Source organism: Telmatherina bonti (genome assembly GCF_933228915.1).
Source record: "Telmatherina bonti genome assembly, chromosome: 21".
Lineage (NCBI taxonomy): Eukaryota > Metazoa > Chordata > Actinopteri > Atheriniformes > Telmatherinidae > Telmatherina > Telmatherina bonti.
In genome coordinates this window covers 22,247,055-22,266,469 of record NC_136630.1, presented here as the reverse complement: position 1 = coordinate 22,266,469, position 19,415 = coordinate 22,247,055, and the positions used below count along the sequence as shown (strand labels likewise).

The window sequence follows — 19,415 nt, the reverse complement described above, 5'->3', positions numbered from 1 at the left end:
CTCAAACATGCAAATTCTTCCCTGATGGTTGATTTAATCCCCTTAGCCTACAGGCCTGCATTCTTCCTCTCGCCACAGTTGTTTGTGGGAGATAGAGCGAGCTAGAAAAGTACTCGTTTTCCAGGGACTCGCTTTCTGACTTGTTAAAGCCTGTAAAAGTTCTCCATCCAACATGTGTTGTTGCTTTTGATCACAATCGTGTCGAGTTTATGACTTCAGAGTTTGAATACAAAAGTATGCCATTTACATGTAATATGTTTAGTTGGAAAGTGAGTTTATACCTCAACAACCACACTTGATGAGCTCGACTGCAAGAGTTACAGCTGCTGACATACTTCCATCAGTTCATTTATTTCTGAATTATGAAATGTAACAACATGACCAAAGGAGAAAACCAATGTGAAAACCAACCTGACATTTTCATCATGAGACATTAAACAACTTTTTTTTCTTTTTGTTTCAATTGTTTTTATTCCAGGTCCCACTGTCACCCTGGCAACCACAGACTCACACAAAGGGGAGGAGCCAAGTCCCAGCGCTATGGAAGTTGCTGGGACGCCAGGCTCGGCCCCGAGCCCCCAGAGCGAGGCCGTGACCAATGAGCTTCAGGAGCTGTCGCTTCAGCCTGCTCCAAATCTGCTGCCCCTGCAGGAGCGCAAGAACGGTGAGACAACCATGCATGCAGACCTTATAGCTGCGATCTCGAGCACTTTGCAACATGCTTTGGTGAATAATGGTTTCATAGATGGACGTTATTGAGCAAAAGCAGATAAGCTCCATGTGTTTTGTTCTGTTTGGCTGAATAAAGGATATTCCAGTACTTATTCTGAGTGAATATCTCTTGATATGATACATTTTTATATTATTTTATTCACTTATAGAAATTATATAACCCTTTTCCTGACAATCTGGATTTACTTTGCGTCAGCCTCTCTACAGTTTCCCTTTATGGATGTCCAACATTTGATCTGCTATGTAATTATTACTTCTTCTGGGTTTCATACCAGGTTAGCGACTACGGCTACTGTGGAGTGTTGGAAAGTTGAATGCAAGCTGTATTTTAACAACAATCCCTAATCAAGCAAGAACGATATGAAACATTTTTATATTATTTTATTCACTTATAGAAATTATATAACCCTTTGCATATAGAAATTATATAACCCTTTTCCTGACAATCTGGATTTACGTTACGTCTACAGTTTCCCTTTATGGATGTCCACTGCAGTTGTTTGTTTTTTTTTTTTTTTACATTTCTCCCCCTTTTCAAAGTTTGTTTCCAGTCCAACTACTTCTTTTACTGAATCAAGCCACTTGCAACACAGCTTCCAGTAAAACAAAGCAGCCTTGTTTGAATTCTTCAAACCACTTGATGAATGTGTGTTCAGTTCACATTTCTCTTGCTTTTTTGCTATTCAAAAGATTGCTTTAGACTTATTTGCTCATGAATGGAAACCCAGATATGATGGAATCACTGTTGTATTTACAAGTTTCTCTCCTGGCTTGAGGCTCCAGGGGTCCCTTTTTCAGACCTTATTTGTTAATTTGCACATATTAGATTTACAGATATGACAGCCCAAAATTTTAGAGGCAAAAGTGCCAATCTGTATTTCATTTGTCATTAGACAGATTACCTCGTCTCAGAGAGGACCAAAAGGCAAAGATGAGCGTTTTAAGCTGCTGAGTAGAAACTGTACATAAAACTGTTTGTTCTGGTCTTTAGAAAGAAGGGAGTGAAGAAGTTTCTGCACCTAATTGACTTGCTAATCTGCACTGACCTCTTGCTGTAGTGGATTAAAGTGTTCCTTCTGTCAGTCTCACTGCTCTGTCGGCCTGTTTTGTGTCGAGAGGAAGCTTTGAGTGTGCAGTGGGCTCTCTCTCGTTCTCCTGCTTTGGTCCGAATCACACTGAAGGAGTTAAATTGACTGGGTAGACTCAGGTTTGGTTTATTTAGACCCACACTGCTGGTCTGAAGTCATTCTGAGTTTTGTTTTGTCAGATGTTTGATCAGCTAAGACGTAGCTGATCAGTAGAAATGCATTTTGATAAATGATTCATTGCTTCTTTCTTATTGCATCCCAAACTTGTTTTGATTTTTCTGCTTTCATTTGGTGTGACCTCAGATCAGAGCTTATCTCAGTGATCTGTTGTACAAGTGAAATCTTTCGTTTCTAAACAGGTGAAGCAAAAACAAATGAAATACTTTAACTCGGACCGCCTCAGCATCGTTAACGTTACAAAGCTTCTGACTGTTTCAGGCACCACATCACAATCACGTAAAGTCATTTAGATAAGCAGAGATATCTCTGACCTGCGATAGCGTAACTGATACTTAAACAAACTTAGACACACAAACACACACACACACACACACAATTCTCGGTACTGTAGAAGAGTCAGCCATCTTGGCCATTGTTCCCAGCTGGGTGTTGGCTCCACCGTTGTTTTGGAGGCAAATCGGTTGACGTGGTGTTGATTGGTCTTGAGATGAAGATTAGGCAAGGCTACACCGGTAAATGATTTACCGTCTGCTGATCAGTTAATCAACAGAGAGAGTCAGAAAAAGCACACACACCGAAAACAAGAGGAAAAAGTGATGGAAGATTAAAGCTCACATTAAAACGACTGCGATAAATATGAGTTAATGATGTTTACATCATTTTAAAATGTTGAGGAATGGCTGTGACAGCTTGTCATAGGATCATATCATCCTCACAGACAAACACAAAGACACTTTCTTTCACAGCCTCAGGTCACCACTCCCAAACTTAATAAGCCCTGTTTCTCTCTGGACTCGTCGTTACACTTTACTCTGTAAGTCGGAGGCAGACATGTTGACGCAGGCGCTCCTGCAACTTGTCCAACGCTCAGATGGCGGAGACAAAAACTTGTGACTGCATGTGCAGCTCTGTATGCATACTTTTTGTCAGTGAAACATGGCCTTATCGCTGATATCTCTGACACCGGGTTATGCAACTTGTTTGCTGCACAGTGTGTGTTAGTGAGAGATTGGAGATTTAAACAGGCTGGTCTTAAAAGCTCTTAACTTTTCTTGTCTTTCCAGTTACAAGTTTACCTCTGAATGTTCTGCAGGCATACAGGAAAAATAAGTCTCTTGTTTTGATAATAGGATTGAGATTGTTAAAAACTTTAAGGTGGAAAGGCGAGTTTGAGTGTGGGAGTACGGGCTGTGGGAGCAGCAGCAGCAGCAGCAGGAGGAGGAGGAGGAGGAGGAGGAGGAGGAGGAGGAGGAGGAGGAGGAGGAGGATGGGGAAGTAGAGAGGAGGGAGGAGGTCATGTCTGAAATGGCAGTGTTGCATAACTTCTCGGAGGGAAAGGAAGGAAAGCGAGAGAAAATGGACAGCGAATAAGGAGATGAGGCTTCAGCTTGTTTGGACCTTTTTTTTTTCCTAGTGTTCATTTCTAACCTTGCAGAAGGTGATGAAGGTGTGATTAGTTTGTTTTGCTTTAAAGAAGTGCATGGGGAGCACTGGTGAACAAAGTTGCAACCACAGAGAGAGACTGGAACCCATGGGTGGACCTTCTTGTAAGTGGAGGAGCAATACTGCGAATGCACTCAGACCCACACACGCCCTCTCTGCCAGGACGTGCACACACTTGTAGAGTCAGTCTGTAGAAGAGAGCGTGAAGTGCGTCGCTACCTGTGGAATAGCAGCTGCCGGTGGGGAGGAAAGCACGTTGGCGTCTCTTTAACTCTCTGCTGCTCTTTGCTGTTACCGCTTGGAGGACTATGAATCCCTGAGTTGCTGGAAAGCTTCCTATGAGCATGGTGCAGAGGGATATGACCATTTACTCAGGTAAAGTCTGTTTGAGTACACCGCCTGCTAATGTAAAGTCTGGAAGTTAATAGCAAAGTAGCTACATTTAGCATAAAAAGGTGCAAAAGTGCTGGCATGTATCAATGCACGCTAGTTTATATTTAGACTCTGGAGCTGGTGTACTTGTTTATGAAGATAAAGGCAGAAGTTTGTTCTAACATTATTTATTATCCAAAGCTGCTAGTTTGTTGGGATTGTACGTTGTTAATTCAAAAGTTGCTTGCTCTGCTTCAAGGGAGGAATTTTATGAAAAGGAGGAGTAAATTACAGGCTGTTGTCAATGAATTAATGTCCCTAGGGCAGAGACAGCAGGCGGGGTTGAGAGGCTAAGGTCTGTAATACAGAGCTGAAGAAGTGAGGGTGTGGACAGGTTGAAAGATATTGTAAAGAAGGGAAAGAAGCTTGTTTTTTTTTGTTTTTTTTAAGGACAACAGCTGTCAGCTGTCCTGCCAGTTCAGGACTTCTTAAACACTCGCTGCAGACAATGTGCGCGACTCCAGGCAGGGCTGGAGAGTAGGGAAGTTGGCTGAGGGAGGGACGGTGGGGGGGACAGAGACGAGAGACCAGAGTCGGGTGGGGGGAAAGTAGGGTAGAGGCGTCACTACAGACTCCACTTCAGATTTAAGTAGAAGCGGCCCGCATGTTTCTGTCCGAACAGATTGTTCTAGACTCAAATCACGGAGCACGTCTAGCACCGCCAAGGAAAGTGGTTTGTAAATGATGAATGTAAAGCGTTTCCGTCTGCTGCAAAAAGCATTTTTTTTTCTTTTTAATCGTCGCGTCTGGGTGGGTGTGCGGAGTTTTTAATAGCAGCACAGGAAAGTTTAACATGTTGCATCTAAGTACTGAAAGCATCGGGGACCTCTTTCCTTTCCAGTCACAAAAAAACAAACAAACAAACAAGTGTTTGCATGATCTTTGGGTTTTGATCCTCTACATTATTTATACAAAACATTAAACAGATAAAGATCACACACCTTATCGTCCCCACACACACGTAATGACAGATGGCTCACCGGTGCTGCGGTTCTGTTGGCAGAAATGATCCGTTTGCTTTCACAAATGGAAGATGCTAATGTAATCTGAGCACACATGTCCGTACGCTCGTGCTTTTGGGCAGTGCTTGTGTGTTTTGTTTTTTTCTTTAAAGATGTGGCTACGGCGGGTTTAGCCCGGCAGTGATTCAGAGGGCCGATGGCACTGTTATGTAACGGATTGGACGGCTTCCAGCAGCAGAGGCCCTCAGAGCACTCTTGTCAGGCTGAGAGTAGGAGGAGAGCGAAGGGGCAAGAATCAGATAGTGAGATTGATAGACTGCATGATAGAGAGAAAGAGACATCATAAAGATGTGACTTTATAAAAGAATGAAAGAAAAAGTTAAAACTTTGCTGCAGCACAAAGAAGAAAGGAGTTTTTAGTCTTTTAGTCAAAGCAGGCAGCTGGGTCCAACAGTCCTGCAAGGTGCCGGTGATGTTGTCGCTATATTAGATCATCTCTGTAAGCCAAGGGGTTCAAAATAGCATTAAGGCTTGAAAAATTAATTACATCACATCAAATTATTATAAAGCCTAATATTGTTACAGCAGCATGCTTCTTATTCAGAGTCTCGAGCTTGAGTTCATGTAATTCGTTTCTACGTATTGGGTAATGAGTAAACGCAGTTTAAAATTCAGTTCAGAAACATGGTGAACATAAACAATAGCAAAGCAAATGCTTTGTGTTTATGAGTGTAAACAGATTTCCGTCCAAGCAGCAGAAATACTCTGCAACCAGAGCAAGTTTCGCAAGGAGCTCAAATGTGCCCAGAACAACACGCACAATCGGTGAGCATGCATGATGAATCGGCGCGCACACATGCTTAACACCTTGTGTCTCTGTCAGGACCTGGACATGCACTTGTGGGATTTGGTAACCTTCCATTTTCACAGTGTGTGTGCTGACGGCACAGCATCGGAACAAGCACCGACACACTCGCTCGTTTGATTTGCGATGCGCTAAATTCCTGTTAGGTAATGAAAAGTCAGGAGAGTGAAGCGCCATCTCAGATCTGAAGCCTAAAGCCAAAGAAAAATGCTTCATCAGCTGCACAGGGCTGTCCGTAGCAACAGAACAACCATGCCTACACACCCACAGGTACAAGCCCACTCATGCAGCATCCGCTGTATCTTTAAAACACACACTTGAGTCTTAAAGAAGAGCTTCAGGCTGATCACCGACACACACTGTTCTCGGTAAATGCCTGTGTTGCATCATACACACTCATATCAAATGCACAGGTAAACATCCGTCCACTCATTTACAGCTATTCTGTGTGGGGTTCGAGTACATTCAGAGATGCACGTTTACCAGTGTGGGCAACAAAACTTCATTTAAATGTAACATCTTGTGATGATAATGTGTTTCAGATAGAGTAGAACTGTTATCAAACCAGGCATCTCCCATTGCATTTTATGAGAGGACAACTGGCTTCACATTGCATTGGAAAGATGTAAAATAAAAGTGGAATCAAAGCTGAGACTCAACATTATTCTCTCATCTCAGGATACACTCACGGTTCGGGCTGCACGATTCTGGATAAAATGAGAATCACGTTTTTTTTTGGCTTAGAATTGAGATCACGATTCTCTCACGATTTTTTTCCAATATGAATATTTATTTAAATATTGATTGATGACCTAGTTTGAAATGCGGTACATGTGTTTTTTTTTTTTTGTTTTTTTTAATCGTCGTCATTTGAAACTGAGATCGTATACCAGAATGAATCGAGATCGCGATTTTTAAAAATTGTTCCTATAATGGCATTTGGAGTTTTCTGAGCTTTCTACAGTGTTACAGTGTTGAATCCTCATCAGACATGTGAACGGCACTGTTTTTTTTATCACCTAAACGCATGTTTGAGTTTGAGTTTGAGTTCCAGCACTCTCTCCGTTCGGTTTCCATGGCGACGAAAAATGCGTCGTTTTAGAGAGTTTTTTCTACTTGGAAATCCTTGTGACGTCCCGGGGGATAAGGTTCGGTGATTGGTTACCTTCTACTGGTTAACAAGGGCATGTACAAATACATCAGGCGGGTGGAAAACGTGGGATAAAGTTATTTCCAACGAGAGAGACATCCTGCTGCATTCGTTGCTGTGGGTTGCTGTTTTCCACTTTGTTTTCAGGGTCTGATTCAGGTTCCAACATGTAGGGCTGTATGCTATGTGTTGACATTGTAGTTTGTTTTTTTATTGAGTTCATATTAGCCTAATCCTTCTGTTTATGAGACGTTACAATGACGGCGAAAGCAGGTGCGGTGCGCGCTCCCGATGTAGTGCAGTGGCGGGAGGCGGGGCTTAATGCGGAAGAGTCTCAATCCACTCGTTTTGTCCGCAGGCTGATCTGACAGCCTACGGAGAGGGTCGGTCTGAAGTAAATAAAGCCATTTGTGACAATAACTCGATCAATCCCAGCCCTTCTGGTCTCAGAAATAAAAATAAATTAGCCTGAAATGCACATAATAGTTCCACGTTAACAATTAATTGTGCAGCTCTACTCAGTCTTCATGTTAATGATACAAAATGTACGAGGAATGTTTCGAACACCTTGCTGAATTTATGCCACTAAGAATTAAAGCAGTTCTGACGGTAAAAGGGGGTCCAACCCCAGTACTCGGAACGTGGACGTAACAAAGTAGCCAATGAGTGTTTGAGCTGATGGCTCACAGATAAGTTTAAGGTCTCGCTGTCACAGATGCAAATGTGTTGCCGTGCAAACTCTCCCAAACAGAGGATACATATCCTCTGCTCGCTCTAATTTGCCTTGTCTGCAACTCTGCTCTGGTGTTTCTGAATAATATAACAGCCATTAGCCTGTGACTCACCTGCCAGCAGCGAATGTGGCGGGCTTAATGTTAGCGGATGAGTGTTGCAGAGGTCACTGCGTACTGATGGGACTCATGTTTCGTTGGGGTGACTCAGACGCGAGCCATGAGCTTCATTGTTTATAACAACAAATCTTAAAGCTGAAGGCCAGTATTCGCCACATGCTCATTTGTTGGGCTGCATGCGAAACCAGTTTGCACACATGTGAGAACAGACACAATACTTTCACCCACAAGGGCATCGGACTGTAAAAAAGATTTTTTTATTAGCACTAAAATAACTCTGCAAAAAACCCCCATGACAAATGAGTCTTCTTAGAAGCAGAGGAAAACTCAATAAGTATACTTTAAAAAGGATGTGTATGTTGGTTTTTTAGTAGATCTTTGCAAGGCAGTATGTGCCAGAACAACACGCTCTCTTTCTAAGTGTCTCTTGTATACATCTTTTTCCATCTATGCTCCAATTTGCTGCTGGAAGTCACATGTTTTTTTTGTTTAAAAAAAAAAAGAAAAAGAAAGAAACCTGTGACCCCATTAAAGGTCCGTGTCTAATAAAAACTCTGACGCTGAAGCAAATTAACAGCCAGGCTTTTATTAGATGTTACATTATACAGTAAGGGAAAGAGGAGAGGAGAAGAAAGGGGAGAAGGAAGCAGTCTGTAGAAAGAAAACGGTTTCAGGACCGCACATTGACTTTATTTACAAGCTTAACAATCCCACCTGGCTGTCAGAAAGCTGCTGGTTGTAGCAGGGACTAGGCCGGGGGGGGGCAGTAGTAATGGAGAAAAGTTGTGTTTCCACTGTAAGTAGGGCAGGAGGTTTGCTACACACACACAAAAAAATGATTTTCAGATGTTTGAGTTATGTAACGACCTGCTTCAAAGCCATCATCGCAGCTCGGAGGACACCCCTCCCCAGCTCTTACACTGTTTTTCCCCTCCTTGTAGACAATGTCGTCCCCCCCCCCCCCCCCCTTAAAAATCTCATTTGCTTTTGCTTCTGCAGGCTTTTCGGTTCCGCAGTGAAAGTTTGCTCCAGCAGATGCAAACAGCTGCCTGTTTGCCTGCGGCTCCATCTTTTAAGCTTTTCTCTTCTCGCACAGTTGGCAGGTTGATGTCAGTCTGGTTGCTTTTATTGGCATGATGTGACAGTGAGGATTCCTGCTGCAGGTAGTCCCAACATGCTCTTGCAAAACCTTCATTAACATCTCAAACTTTGTGTCGCTGAAATGGCTTTCATTGCACATTATTTTATTGGCTTTGACTGTGAGATCAGACTAAAAACCTCTGTGATGCTGCAGCCTCATTCTTCTGATGAGGACAGGATGGCAGATGTGTTTAAAGAGGAAAAGACTCTCCAAAAAATAAAAATAAAAAATCCCCCAATTCATGAGTCACAAATACTGCAGATACTTTATTGTATTTTATTCAACATATCTGTAGACTTACAGAGAAACTTGATCAGAACCTTTGAACATCGTAATGACAGAAAACTATATTTTTCTTCCTGAGCTCAATCAATCTGGATATTAAGCTTCAACTTTTTTTTTTTTTACATGAAGTCAGCATGTAGTGTAAAACTTATTGCTCTTTAGAACTTCATAATAAATACTTTTAGAACTCAGTATTATATAACTAGTGTAGCAGAGGGATTTTATCATCTCTATAGTACCAGTGGTTGTTCTGATTTGATTTGTCTTTCTAAAGTGCATCTTAGAAATGACTACTGTATTGGTGTTTTGATTGTGTTTCCAGAATGGATTGATGCATTTGGCTGATTGATGACTGAATGAATGTATCAGTGTAGATATCTGTATTGTTACAGCACTAACTTGCCTGCAGAAGGGAATGAAATAGAAAAACTTTCTATCATTTATTAACTTCAATAAATGATTAAAAAAAACAGATAATTAAAAAGATGTAAAACTACTGTTGTAATGGAAGACATATAAATCACTTTAGCTTGAGTTTTGGCTCAAATATTTTCATTTGAGTTAAACGAGCAAGATGCTGTTGATGCTAACTTTCCTGTTGCGTTGTGCGTTTTGCAGAAAATGTGTCCTTGTATTCAGAGAGCTCAAATTAGCTCTGCTCAGGCTAGGATCGAGGTTATTTCCAGAAGCCTTTTCTTTACTTGTAGTTTTACTCCCTGTGCCCTTATGCATCCATCATGCACTCTTCTCTGCTACATCTTGTCTTTGTTATGGATGCTGCGATACAGTAGATTAGATGTCTTCACAAGAGCAGATTTTTGTCCAGTTGCTGAGCTCAGTTAGTGATTATAATATATCTGATGAAGGACTTGGAGAGTAACTTCATCTCCAAACACAGAAAGTTGACTTGCAGGCCTCTGGCGGTACGTTTACTTCCCTCAGTCCAAACAGTGAGCGCAGTAAGTGATTAAGTGCAGATTTGCTATTACCAGTACATTGTTTACGCTTTGGTTTTGTACCGCGTTACTACACGCACAGTTGCCATGGAGCTCCAAGTGTCCTCAGTGACGTCACCTCTGTTCTTTGGATTCCTCAGACTTTGTCGCTTTGCACTTTAAAAAATGTCAGTGAATAAATGTGAAGAAATGCTGGGTCTGATGTCAGTGCTGGGTCCCAGCCAAATCCACAGTGCTGGTAAATTCCACAGCAGAACCAGTATGCGTGCTGGTGTGGGGAGAGATCAGGAAGTGAGGAGGAGACACCTTCTGTTTTCAAGGCTGGAATGTTAATGGTTTGTTTGACCTGTGGCAGACCGACTCTGGGCCTGCTTGGTCACGTGGCAGGATATATATATTTATATTTATTTTAGGTTAATATGGTTAATATAGCCTTCCTTCTTCTGTCTTGCTTATAACTTCAACTAAAATAAAGGTATTGTTGTAAATGGTTCCAGTATGTTTCTCAAGTTTTATGAAACAACATGTTAGTGTCAGGTAGAGTCGAGGTCTGCAGTCAAACAGTTATCTAATTGAGATTAGAAAAAATCTGCTCAAGGAGTAAAGAAGATTCCAGCTGATTATTTGATACCAACTAAGATACTTGATTTCAGCAGAGCCTCTTAGCTGCTTGCATGTTTTCACTGGAAATGCTGGTTTTCTAAGCATGTTTTAAATAAATGCTATTTATTATACTAATGCTTTGATTAGGATTTGATCCTGAAACATGGATTTATTGATCAGTAATAGAGTTAAGAGTACTTGTTCCCACTAATCTTTCTACAGTAGCTTCGTGTGAATCCATAGAGGTAATATAAGCAGCTGATAAGAGATCTTACTTGTAACTGAAGGTAATGCAGCAACGGAGCTGTTTTATTGGCTCTAAAATGAGCTGGAATTTGTACAATGAATGTAGTAAAGCAGATGATCATCGGCATTTACAAACAGATGTAAGGACAGGAAGATATTTTTACAAGAGGACTCCAAGATAGATCTAGACAATGTTGTGGCGGCTCAGCTCCAATGCCAGTGTGAGAGGGAGCTTTCCACAAATGCAGTGAAGGTCAGGATGTCCCACAATCGGGATTTCCACTCAGTCTCAGTCATTAGTAACAAATTCACAGGTTTGACATTTTAGTCATCAGTGTAAATGCAACACATTTAGACTTTGTCTTTTTTCCTGCCCCGGCCGTCTGCACCAAATGTGTTTGTGTCGATTCTATGTTTAGTTTTTTGTTTTGTAATTTTAAATTCCAAGTTTTTTTTCCAGTGAAAGATAAAATAAGTCCCTGATAAGTATGTCCAGGGTCAGACGGCTGCTGGAATGCTCCAGAAACCAGAGCCATGACTCCCAATTTCTATCTCCAAATGTTACAGCAACCACACAGCACAACGGTTGGGCTTTTTATACTCTGTTTCAGCCTTTTTGATATTTTTTTTTGTGGCAAGCTCAGACATTACATCTGAAGAGCAGCTCTAAGAGACCATAACGCAGCCTGTAACCTGTTACTTCAACCTAAATCTGTTCTGCAGCTACTAATTCAGTGGGCAGTCAAGTAAAGGGAAACTGTAGGTTTCTAAGTACTGAAACCATAAAAACTCCCCTGCAAGCTACAGCGTTTGTCCACCAGCCAGGTTTATGATGACAGTTATCAGATAACACACTGTTTATATATAAATTACCTGCAGGCTGTAAATGTTACAGACTGTCTAACAAAACAAGTTAATAAATGCAAGATCTGAACATACAAGAGGTCGAGACTCAAGAAGGCCGCACACATGTTCAACCATTCGAACGGGAAGATAAACATGCTTGGCGTAATGTCTGTCATTTCACAGCGTGTGTGTCACTGAGATTGAGTCAAACCACGTATCAACATGCTAATCCCACTGTGTGCTGTCATCTCTGGACTTCCTGCCCGGACTGTGAATCATACCAGCAGGTGGACTTAAACACACAGTAATTGTAGTCAACAGACATCGTTTATTCAAGGTGTTGTCCGCGTTCTCACGTCTGTCCGCGCGGCGGAAGTGTGCAGGAAACGTCTACTGCAGCTGCTGTTTTCGTTAATAAGAGCGCTCCTGTCTGCGCTACACATGTGTTGAAATGAAAAGGTGTCCGCGTTGAGTTTAATATCACGCTTTGGTCCAAGGAAGTGAGACTTAACCTTCTCGCTTGTCTATCTGTAGTTTGGGATGTGTGCGCTTCAAAGTAACATTAGACTGCAAGTGCACAGGTGATACCAAGCTGAATATAGCCCCCTTATGGCCAGCTGGCCCTGCTATTTAAAGCGAATGGGAGAGGGGGGGGCATGGGTGGCGTTTACCATCAGCATTCTGCAGGGGCTGCAGACAGAAAGGTGGTAAATCTGTATTTCTTTTCGAGCAGATTGGGATGTTTTGGATTTTGTGTAAGTGTCCCTGTGATACGTCCCAGTATGAGTCGAGGCATGACTGAAAAGTGTTTACTCAAAGCAGACTGTTCAGAAAACACTTCAGAAGTTCAGGGGTGATCGGGTATCAATCGATGTGTGTGTGATTCATCTCGGTATCAGATTTACTCAAGCGTCTTAAACAAAGGTTGATTATGTCGGATGAGGTCATCGTTGAAAGCAGTTCCTGTCGGCCGTTTCCGCTCGTCCAATAAAATGTGCTCGCAGGTCGAGGCTCTGTGGCCAGACACGGTGTGTGTGTGAGCACTTTCAGTGTTGTTGCTGTGATTTTGGTGTGTGTGTTTGTGTTGAACAGGGAGGAGGCTTGCATGTGCCCGCCCCCCCCCCCCTCTTGAGCTTGTAACTGTGAATGAATGGCAACAGCTGAGCAGGAGAACTTTATCAGCAACACTCGCAGCTTGTGTGTGTCTTCGTGAGCGTGTGTGTTAGATACAGGAGGAGCTGCAACTGTCTCACTGGGGACACACTCAGCCGAAGCTCAGTGCTGTCCTCTCTTCCTCCGCCGCTGGCCCCTTTTCTTTTTTTTCCCCCCACTTTCCTACCCTCAGGTTTATGGCTGTTTTTTTGTCCACAACTCGCCCTACGGATTTCTGTTGCCCCGCATAACGGAGCTGTCGTGACTTGTCGCCTGCCGCTGCAAAGAGAGGAGACATCAGGAGGCAAGAAAAGAAAGGGAGAGAGGCTGAGACAGACCAATCGATCACTCTGATACAGACGGGAACAGGCGAGCAGAGGAGAGCCGAGCAGTTTCGGCGTCGTTCTCATTAATAGGAAACATTCCTTAACTTGGACGGGAGTCTTCCAAAGCATTTGGATTTGCATCCGTCCCCTGGACAGAGACGGCTGCTACATCAAGGGACAGCTTCTGACACGACAAGGACTCTCGTCTCCTCCCCTCCTCATCGATTCATTCGAGCGATTTTAGAGGGAGGACTGCTTCTGAATGAGAAGTTCAATGTTTCCCAGATGATTGCTCTCCGTTCTGAATGATAATGCTGGACAACAACCACTGCCTGTCATTTAAACCCTGCCCCCTGGACTCTCCTCCAATGGCGGACGACTTGGAGAAGGAAGACTTGAAGATGGATCATGACAGACTTGTCTATCACAGTCTGAAAGAAGGTGGGCGATTGGGAGTCTGGTTTAAACTGAGGAGACGCAAGATATTTGATCCTATTTGCATTTATATCTATAGTTTATGACTCCATATGAAGAGTTAATTAGGCTTTGCTAAAGAGAAATAATTTAGTTGATTAACTTGTGCGAGTTGGAAGGAAGTTGTAGTTTCTTAAAAGTCTTTCAGACGGGGGCAAAACTTTAGCTTTAAACCGTCTCACAGTTAGCCGTTAGCATCACTCTCCATAAAACGTCGTAATGCAAGTCAAGCAAATCTCAAGTGATTACGTATGTTTTGTGTTATTAAATGTGCGTTATTTGCAAACACTTTTATTGTTAGCGTTATTCCTGTTCATATTTTTTGTGTTTATCATATAAAGCTGTGTTTGTTTTGGAATATTAGCTGTCTGGCATCAGTCTTGTGTATGTTTAAGCATCAAGACGTAGAAAATAGAGGCCTGATTGTAGAAATGTATTTTACTTATCACACATAAAACACAGCACATAATAAAATTGTTAAATAAAACTAATTAGCAGAAACAAAATAAATAAACTAGTTTTAAGAGTAACATTTAGTCTTCAGTTTAATGGGCTCCTAAAAAGCTTTAAATTGGCTAAAATACACCAAGTTCCTGAGATTTAAGCTTAACCTTAAAAGGTGCAAAATAAAAAAAAAAATGCTCAGAAATTTATTTGTTAAACACTCACAATCTGTATGAATGCTCATAATAAAAGTGATTAATTAATTTTAAGAGAAATTCTTCACTCTGCAGCATTGCTGGTGGAAATAGTCTCCCCAGGATTGATCTGTATTATATCAGAGATACCGATGCTACCTAATATTTATAAAATGTCATTTTCATCTGCGTTAGACGTTACTGATTGAGTGTTTCATTTGCTTTTCTACATCTAAATGTGGTTTTCTGTTATCTGGTTCAAAAGAGAACCACATTTAGGGAGTCAACACTGACCTTTCCTAATAAACTGGTAATATAGCCTAATTTGGTATGGTCTGGGTCAGTGCAGCAGTTTGTTTATAAAGCAGCATTACGGGCCAGAGTCGCAGATGATAGCTTACAAATGACGCAAAGCATTTCTGTGAAGTTAGAGGTTGAAGATGGAGGAGCGTAGAGAAAAGAGGAATAAATGTATTAAAAAGACGCCAACTGACATGTTAGACGTGCCTGAGGTCCAACTGCTTCCTGTGTCCTGTGCATGTGCTGCAGGAAAGGAGAAAAGCAGTCATCTTTGGACATTTCACCTGCATTCCTTGAACTTAAAGACAATTAGTATTCGCTCCGCTTCCTCCTGTTGTCATCTGGCTTGGTGCAGCAACTGTGACGCAGTGGGAGTCATTCCACGGTGTGAACGACCTTAACCTTGTATTGTTCCTGCCCTCTAACTTGTTTCCACTCTCACCGATGTGTGGAACATTCGCTTTGGTCAGGCGCTGCATTCGTTGCACTGTTCAGCAGATGCAATCAAAAGTCTTCAAACGATGAGCTCATGCACGACGGCATCTTTCCAGCGCCGGTTCCAGGTGTCACAGCGGATCAAAAGAGTCGGAGAGTTCAGTCGGGAGAGACTTTACGTCCACCTTCGCATCCATCCTACCGCTATGTGTTCTGCTGTGGCTGCTTTGGCTTAGCAGTGTCATGCCAGGGGTGTTTAGGGACAGTGGCAAACTAAGACAAGTTTAATCAGATCTACTGGCACATGAGGGCAGCAGGATTAGCCCAGTTGTCCACCAGTATCCAGGCTTTCCCTCACTGCCCCCCTTCATCTCCAATAGTTCTCTACTGCTACACTTTAATCCATCATCTCTTCTTTCCTCCTAGTTATTGCCGACATCTCTGCAGTTTTATTGCCACAGGTTGGTTGTGTTTAAACCATAGACTGTATATAGAGATGGACGGAGCCTCTGTGACGTCACCCATAGGTTTCTGAAGAGCTGAATTGAAGCTCGGTGGGCGGTTCCTACCGTCGCCATGTTGGCAGCATCATGTGCGTCGTCTCACCTGGAAAATACAAATATGGGCAAAGAGGTGGAGCTGAGAGGGCAGCCGTGAGCATCATAGCGAATGATTGACATCAAGCGAACTCCGAGCTTTCTGTAGCTAAAAGCTAACCGAGCTAACCATGAGATAACGGGATCTAACCAGCTAACGGAGGTAAGCGGGCTAAAGCTAAGTCACGTTGTTAACCGGCTAAAAACCGCGGTTGTTCTACGTTCTTATTACTTGAAGCGGGAGATTGGTACCTGTCCATCAAAAAGATGGACAGGTACCAGGTACCAAAATTTGCTCTGTTTTGGAGCCCCGAGTGGATGAAGGGGGAACTGCAATTTTATGCACTTCCGCATAGGGTTCACTTTTAACCACCGGAGGTGGCCGCTTGGTTTAAACCCTGAAAATGCCTTAAATGATGAGTTCATTGGTACCTAAGAGGGAGAAGCTCTCACCACTTACGTTGCGTCTTGCAAGTGAAGATGTCAGCGTTTGAGGAAGCTGATAGACTGTAGTTTCACAGACATTTCCTTTGCTTCATCTAAAGTCTATTCATGCAGCTATCTCTGCTGTCGTCTTGCGTCTCGCTCTGTTTTTCTTCAAGCTTGCTTTTAAGACCACAGAGGCAGGCTTTGGCCGTGGCCTAGTATCCCAGTAAAATTACCTTGTGTTTGACAAATGAACCAAAACGGCCCTCAATCCTGATTTCAGCCCCAGAATGTGTCGAAAGCCGAAGACATTATTTATTGACAAGTTTAATGTGTTTATGTGACTTGAGTTTCTAAGACTGTGTGATGAATTATGATGAGGATGTCGGGTTCAGAAGTTTTTGCGCTGTTTAAGTTAAATGCTGAAAATGAATAGTTCCCGACGTGCCTGCGAGGGATTCAAGGACAAAAGGTTCACAGCCTCCACAAGTATTTTGTCTTTGATTTTTCTTTTACTGTTGGTCAGCTATTTATAGTTGTTATAGTTTACTGTCTGATGATTTGCCCTGCCTGCTTGTATTTCAACGCTCCTGTAGTTTTCCCACTCGGCTCCATCAGAGAAGTGTCACTGTATCTTCTGCAGCGTTACTTTCTCATCATAGTCGGTCTTTAAAACTGTTGCATCTGTACTGAACAGACTGCGTTCAGACTTCCCAGTTTTCTCACCGTCAGACATGTGGAGTAAAGAAGGCGAACAAGGAGGAGAGCTCAGGAGAGGATAGAAAGGTTAACTGGAGAGACTGGAGGGAGGTCTGAAGTTGTGAGGCAAGCATAGAAAGTGTAAGATTCTCTTTCCCAGAATAAACCTTTTCCCTGGAAGTGGCGACTGCTGGAGCATCTTATTCCGAGTGGCATGGCCAGTAAATGTCTGAGGTCCCATGTGTTTTTATTTGTGTATGTGTGTAGCACCATGGGAAAAGTACTCTTGGAATATATTCATGATCTTGGCGTTGTTTAAACCTTCCAGATTAGCATCTACAGCTTTAATGAATGAAACCTGATGCTGAAATGGGGTGCTGGGATTGCCGACGAGATTTAAAAGCCAGAGAACTTGTACCGTTGCCGTCCCGACCTGAATTGTTTGTCATAGCCGCCGGCTAACACAGCAACAGCTAATGGTTTAGCTTGCATGCTAGCACCAATGATGTCACTTTGGAAGTGGGAAGGAACAGGTGCTGCTTGTCCTCAAAGTAGCAGACATAACGCCGGCCAGAAATGCTTGGGAATCTTCAGCGGTGTGTTCCACTTTACATACTGCACGCACACACACACACACACACACACACACACACACACACACACACACACACACACACACACACACGCACACACACACACACACACACACACACACACACACACACACACAGACGCTCCTTCAGCAAGGACAACTGGTGCACATAGAAACGAGAGCTTCATCTGACTGTTTATTTTGATCGGTGTTGTATTTCTGCATCGGCGTACTCGTTCCTCCCGATTCTATTTAATTAAATGAGCAAAAACATAGATAGACAGTAAAGTGTATGTCACTTCAGTTTTAAAATAGAAACCAGCGCTTGCCAAGAAGCACAGTGGAAGTATAGACCAGTATCAGTTACTCAGCAACTTAGAAAAAAGAAAAAAAAAAAAAACGCATACCACATCGAAGCAACAGTAGAGACAGTCCTGCTGCTTCTCACAGCATTTCCCCTCAGTCTGCGATGTGTTTATTTGTTTGGTTGAATGAAGAGTCCTGATAACGTCCTTTAATTGTCAGTGTGTTGTGAGGAAAGTGTTGTGTGCACTGGCATCATTTAGCAGAAACTCCATGTTTAAATAGCTTTTAAGTCACTGCAAATGCTCCAGTTTACCAGTCTGCTGATGCGGTGATGAGACAGGCCGCTAGCCTGTCGAGGCTAATTTGCGCGGTTAGCTTGTCTTTCGAGGTACCGTGACGAGTAGTAAAGGTACGCTGTGCTCACAGAAAGGTCAAACGTGGTCGAACTCTTATTGCCAAACATTGTTTTCTGTCAAACTCTCTCCTGGCCTCGGGGTTATGTAACAAGTGCTTCCTGTTTTGAAAATGAAGGCGCAATCGGCCCATATGCTCTTTCTCTCCCCCTCTTTTTTTTTTTTTTTTTACATTTCTTTATGCGTTTTCTGATTGATGTTAGTCTTGTATTAAAGTTCATGATGTCACCACTGTTTTCCCCCCTAGTTTCTCTCATCTGTCTGGCTGCAGTTGCTTCTTACAGACTCTTTGATGAATGACTTCTGTTTTTTCCACACACATCTGTGGCCGCCTGAGAGGGGGGGGACCCAGAAACAGGAAGTGTATCGTAGTCTGTCCACACCCACTTTGTACCCGCCTATGATGTGACTTAGAGGAGAGGGAAAAAAAAGTTTGAACTGTCTGAGAGTGAGTGCAGGTTCTTTCCATGTCAGTCAGAATGCATACATGTTTCTCCGCTGTGCTTCTTTTACCTAAATGTAGCAGATAAGCTGCTGATCTTGAGCCTCAGAGCTCCATCCCTGCAGATTGTTGCTCTCACGGGACCTCTCTGACTTTGTCTTGCCTCGTCTCTCTCCTCACCCCCGATGTCCCCATGCAGTCCTCCAGCTCAAGCTTCAGCAGAGACGCACGCGAGAGGAGCTCGTCAGTCAAGGGATCATGCCACGTAAGTTTTATGCTTTTTTTAAAAAAAAAAAATCACAGCATATATTTTTATTTTTTTCTGACTTCAGATGATCTCATTCTGCAGACACATATGTGGCATACAAGCTTTATTTGCAGCCAGTAAAGCTCAAAATGCTACAAGTGGACACATTTGGTCCCAAAAGTCTATTTTTGATAAATATATATGGATAGTTTTAGAATTATGAGGTTACAGACAACTCTTGCAGTGTGTCTGAGGTCATAGTGTTAACCCTTTCCATACTCCATCATTGTTGTGCACATCAGACTCTGCTGCACTAACATGTACACGTTAACAGCGTGTTGTGCCTTCACACATCCAAGTATCTGCGCTGGAGTCAAACTGTCTGCTCTGGTATTTTAAGGCATCATAGGATTGTGAAGATTGTGTTCTGCTGAATATGCCTGCATTTGTCTGCATTATCAGTATGAGTGTGAATCCTGCATGTGTCATATTTAGCTGCGTCTTTGCACCACTTTGTGTTATCAAATAGGGCAGCTTCCTCTTCATCTTCTATCCACTTCCTGTTTCAAGAGTTCCGCACTTTGCAAGA

At 42.6% G+C, this 19,415-nt stretch overlaps 1 protein-coding gene across 4 annotated transcripts in view; it reads left to right on the top strand.

Annotated features, from left to right (window-relative positions):
* The window catches only part of mrtfab (myocardin related transcription factor Ab), a 40,607-nt gene that overhangs the window by 4,694 nt on the left and 16,498 nt on the right, over positions 1-19,415 (top strand). For 2 of the 4 annotated variants that reach the window (XM_079261472.1, XM_079261470.1), the window contains exons 1-2: positions 13,008-13,699; positions 18,779-18,844. In XM_079261472.1, coding sequence (XP_079117598.1) covers positions 13,564-13,699; positions 18,779-18,844 — 202 coding nt within the window. In that variant the 5' untranslated portion in view covers positions 13,008-13,563. Of the gene's footprint in view, positions 1-478; positions 665-3,487; positions 3,819-13,007; positions 13,700-18,778; positions 18,845-19,415 lie in introns of those variants that run through there. The other 2 variants (XM_079261471.1, XM_079261473.1) reach the window with 2 other exon arrangements.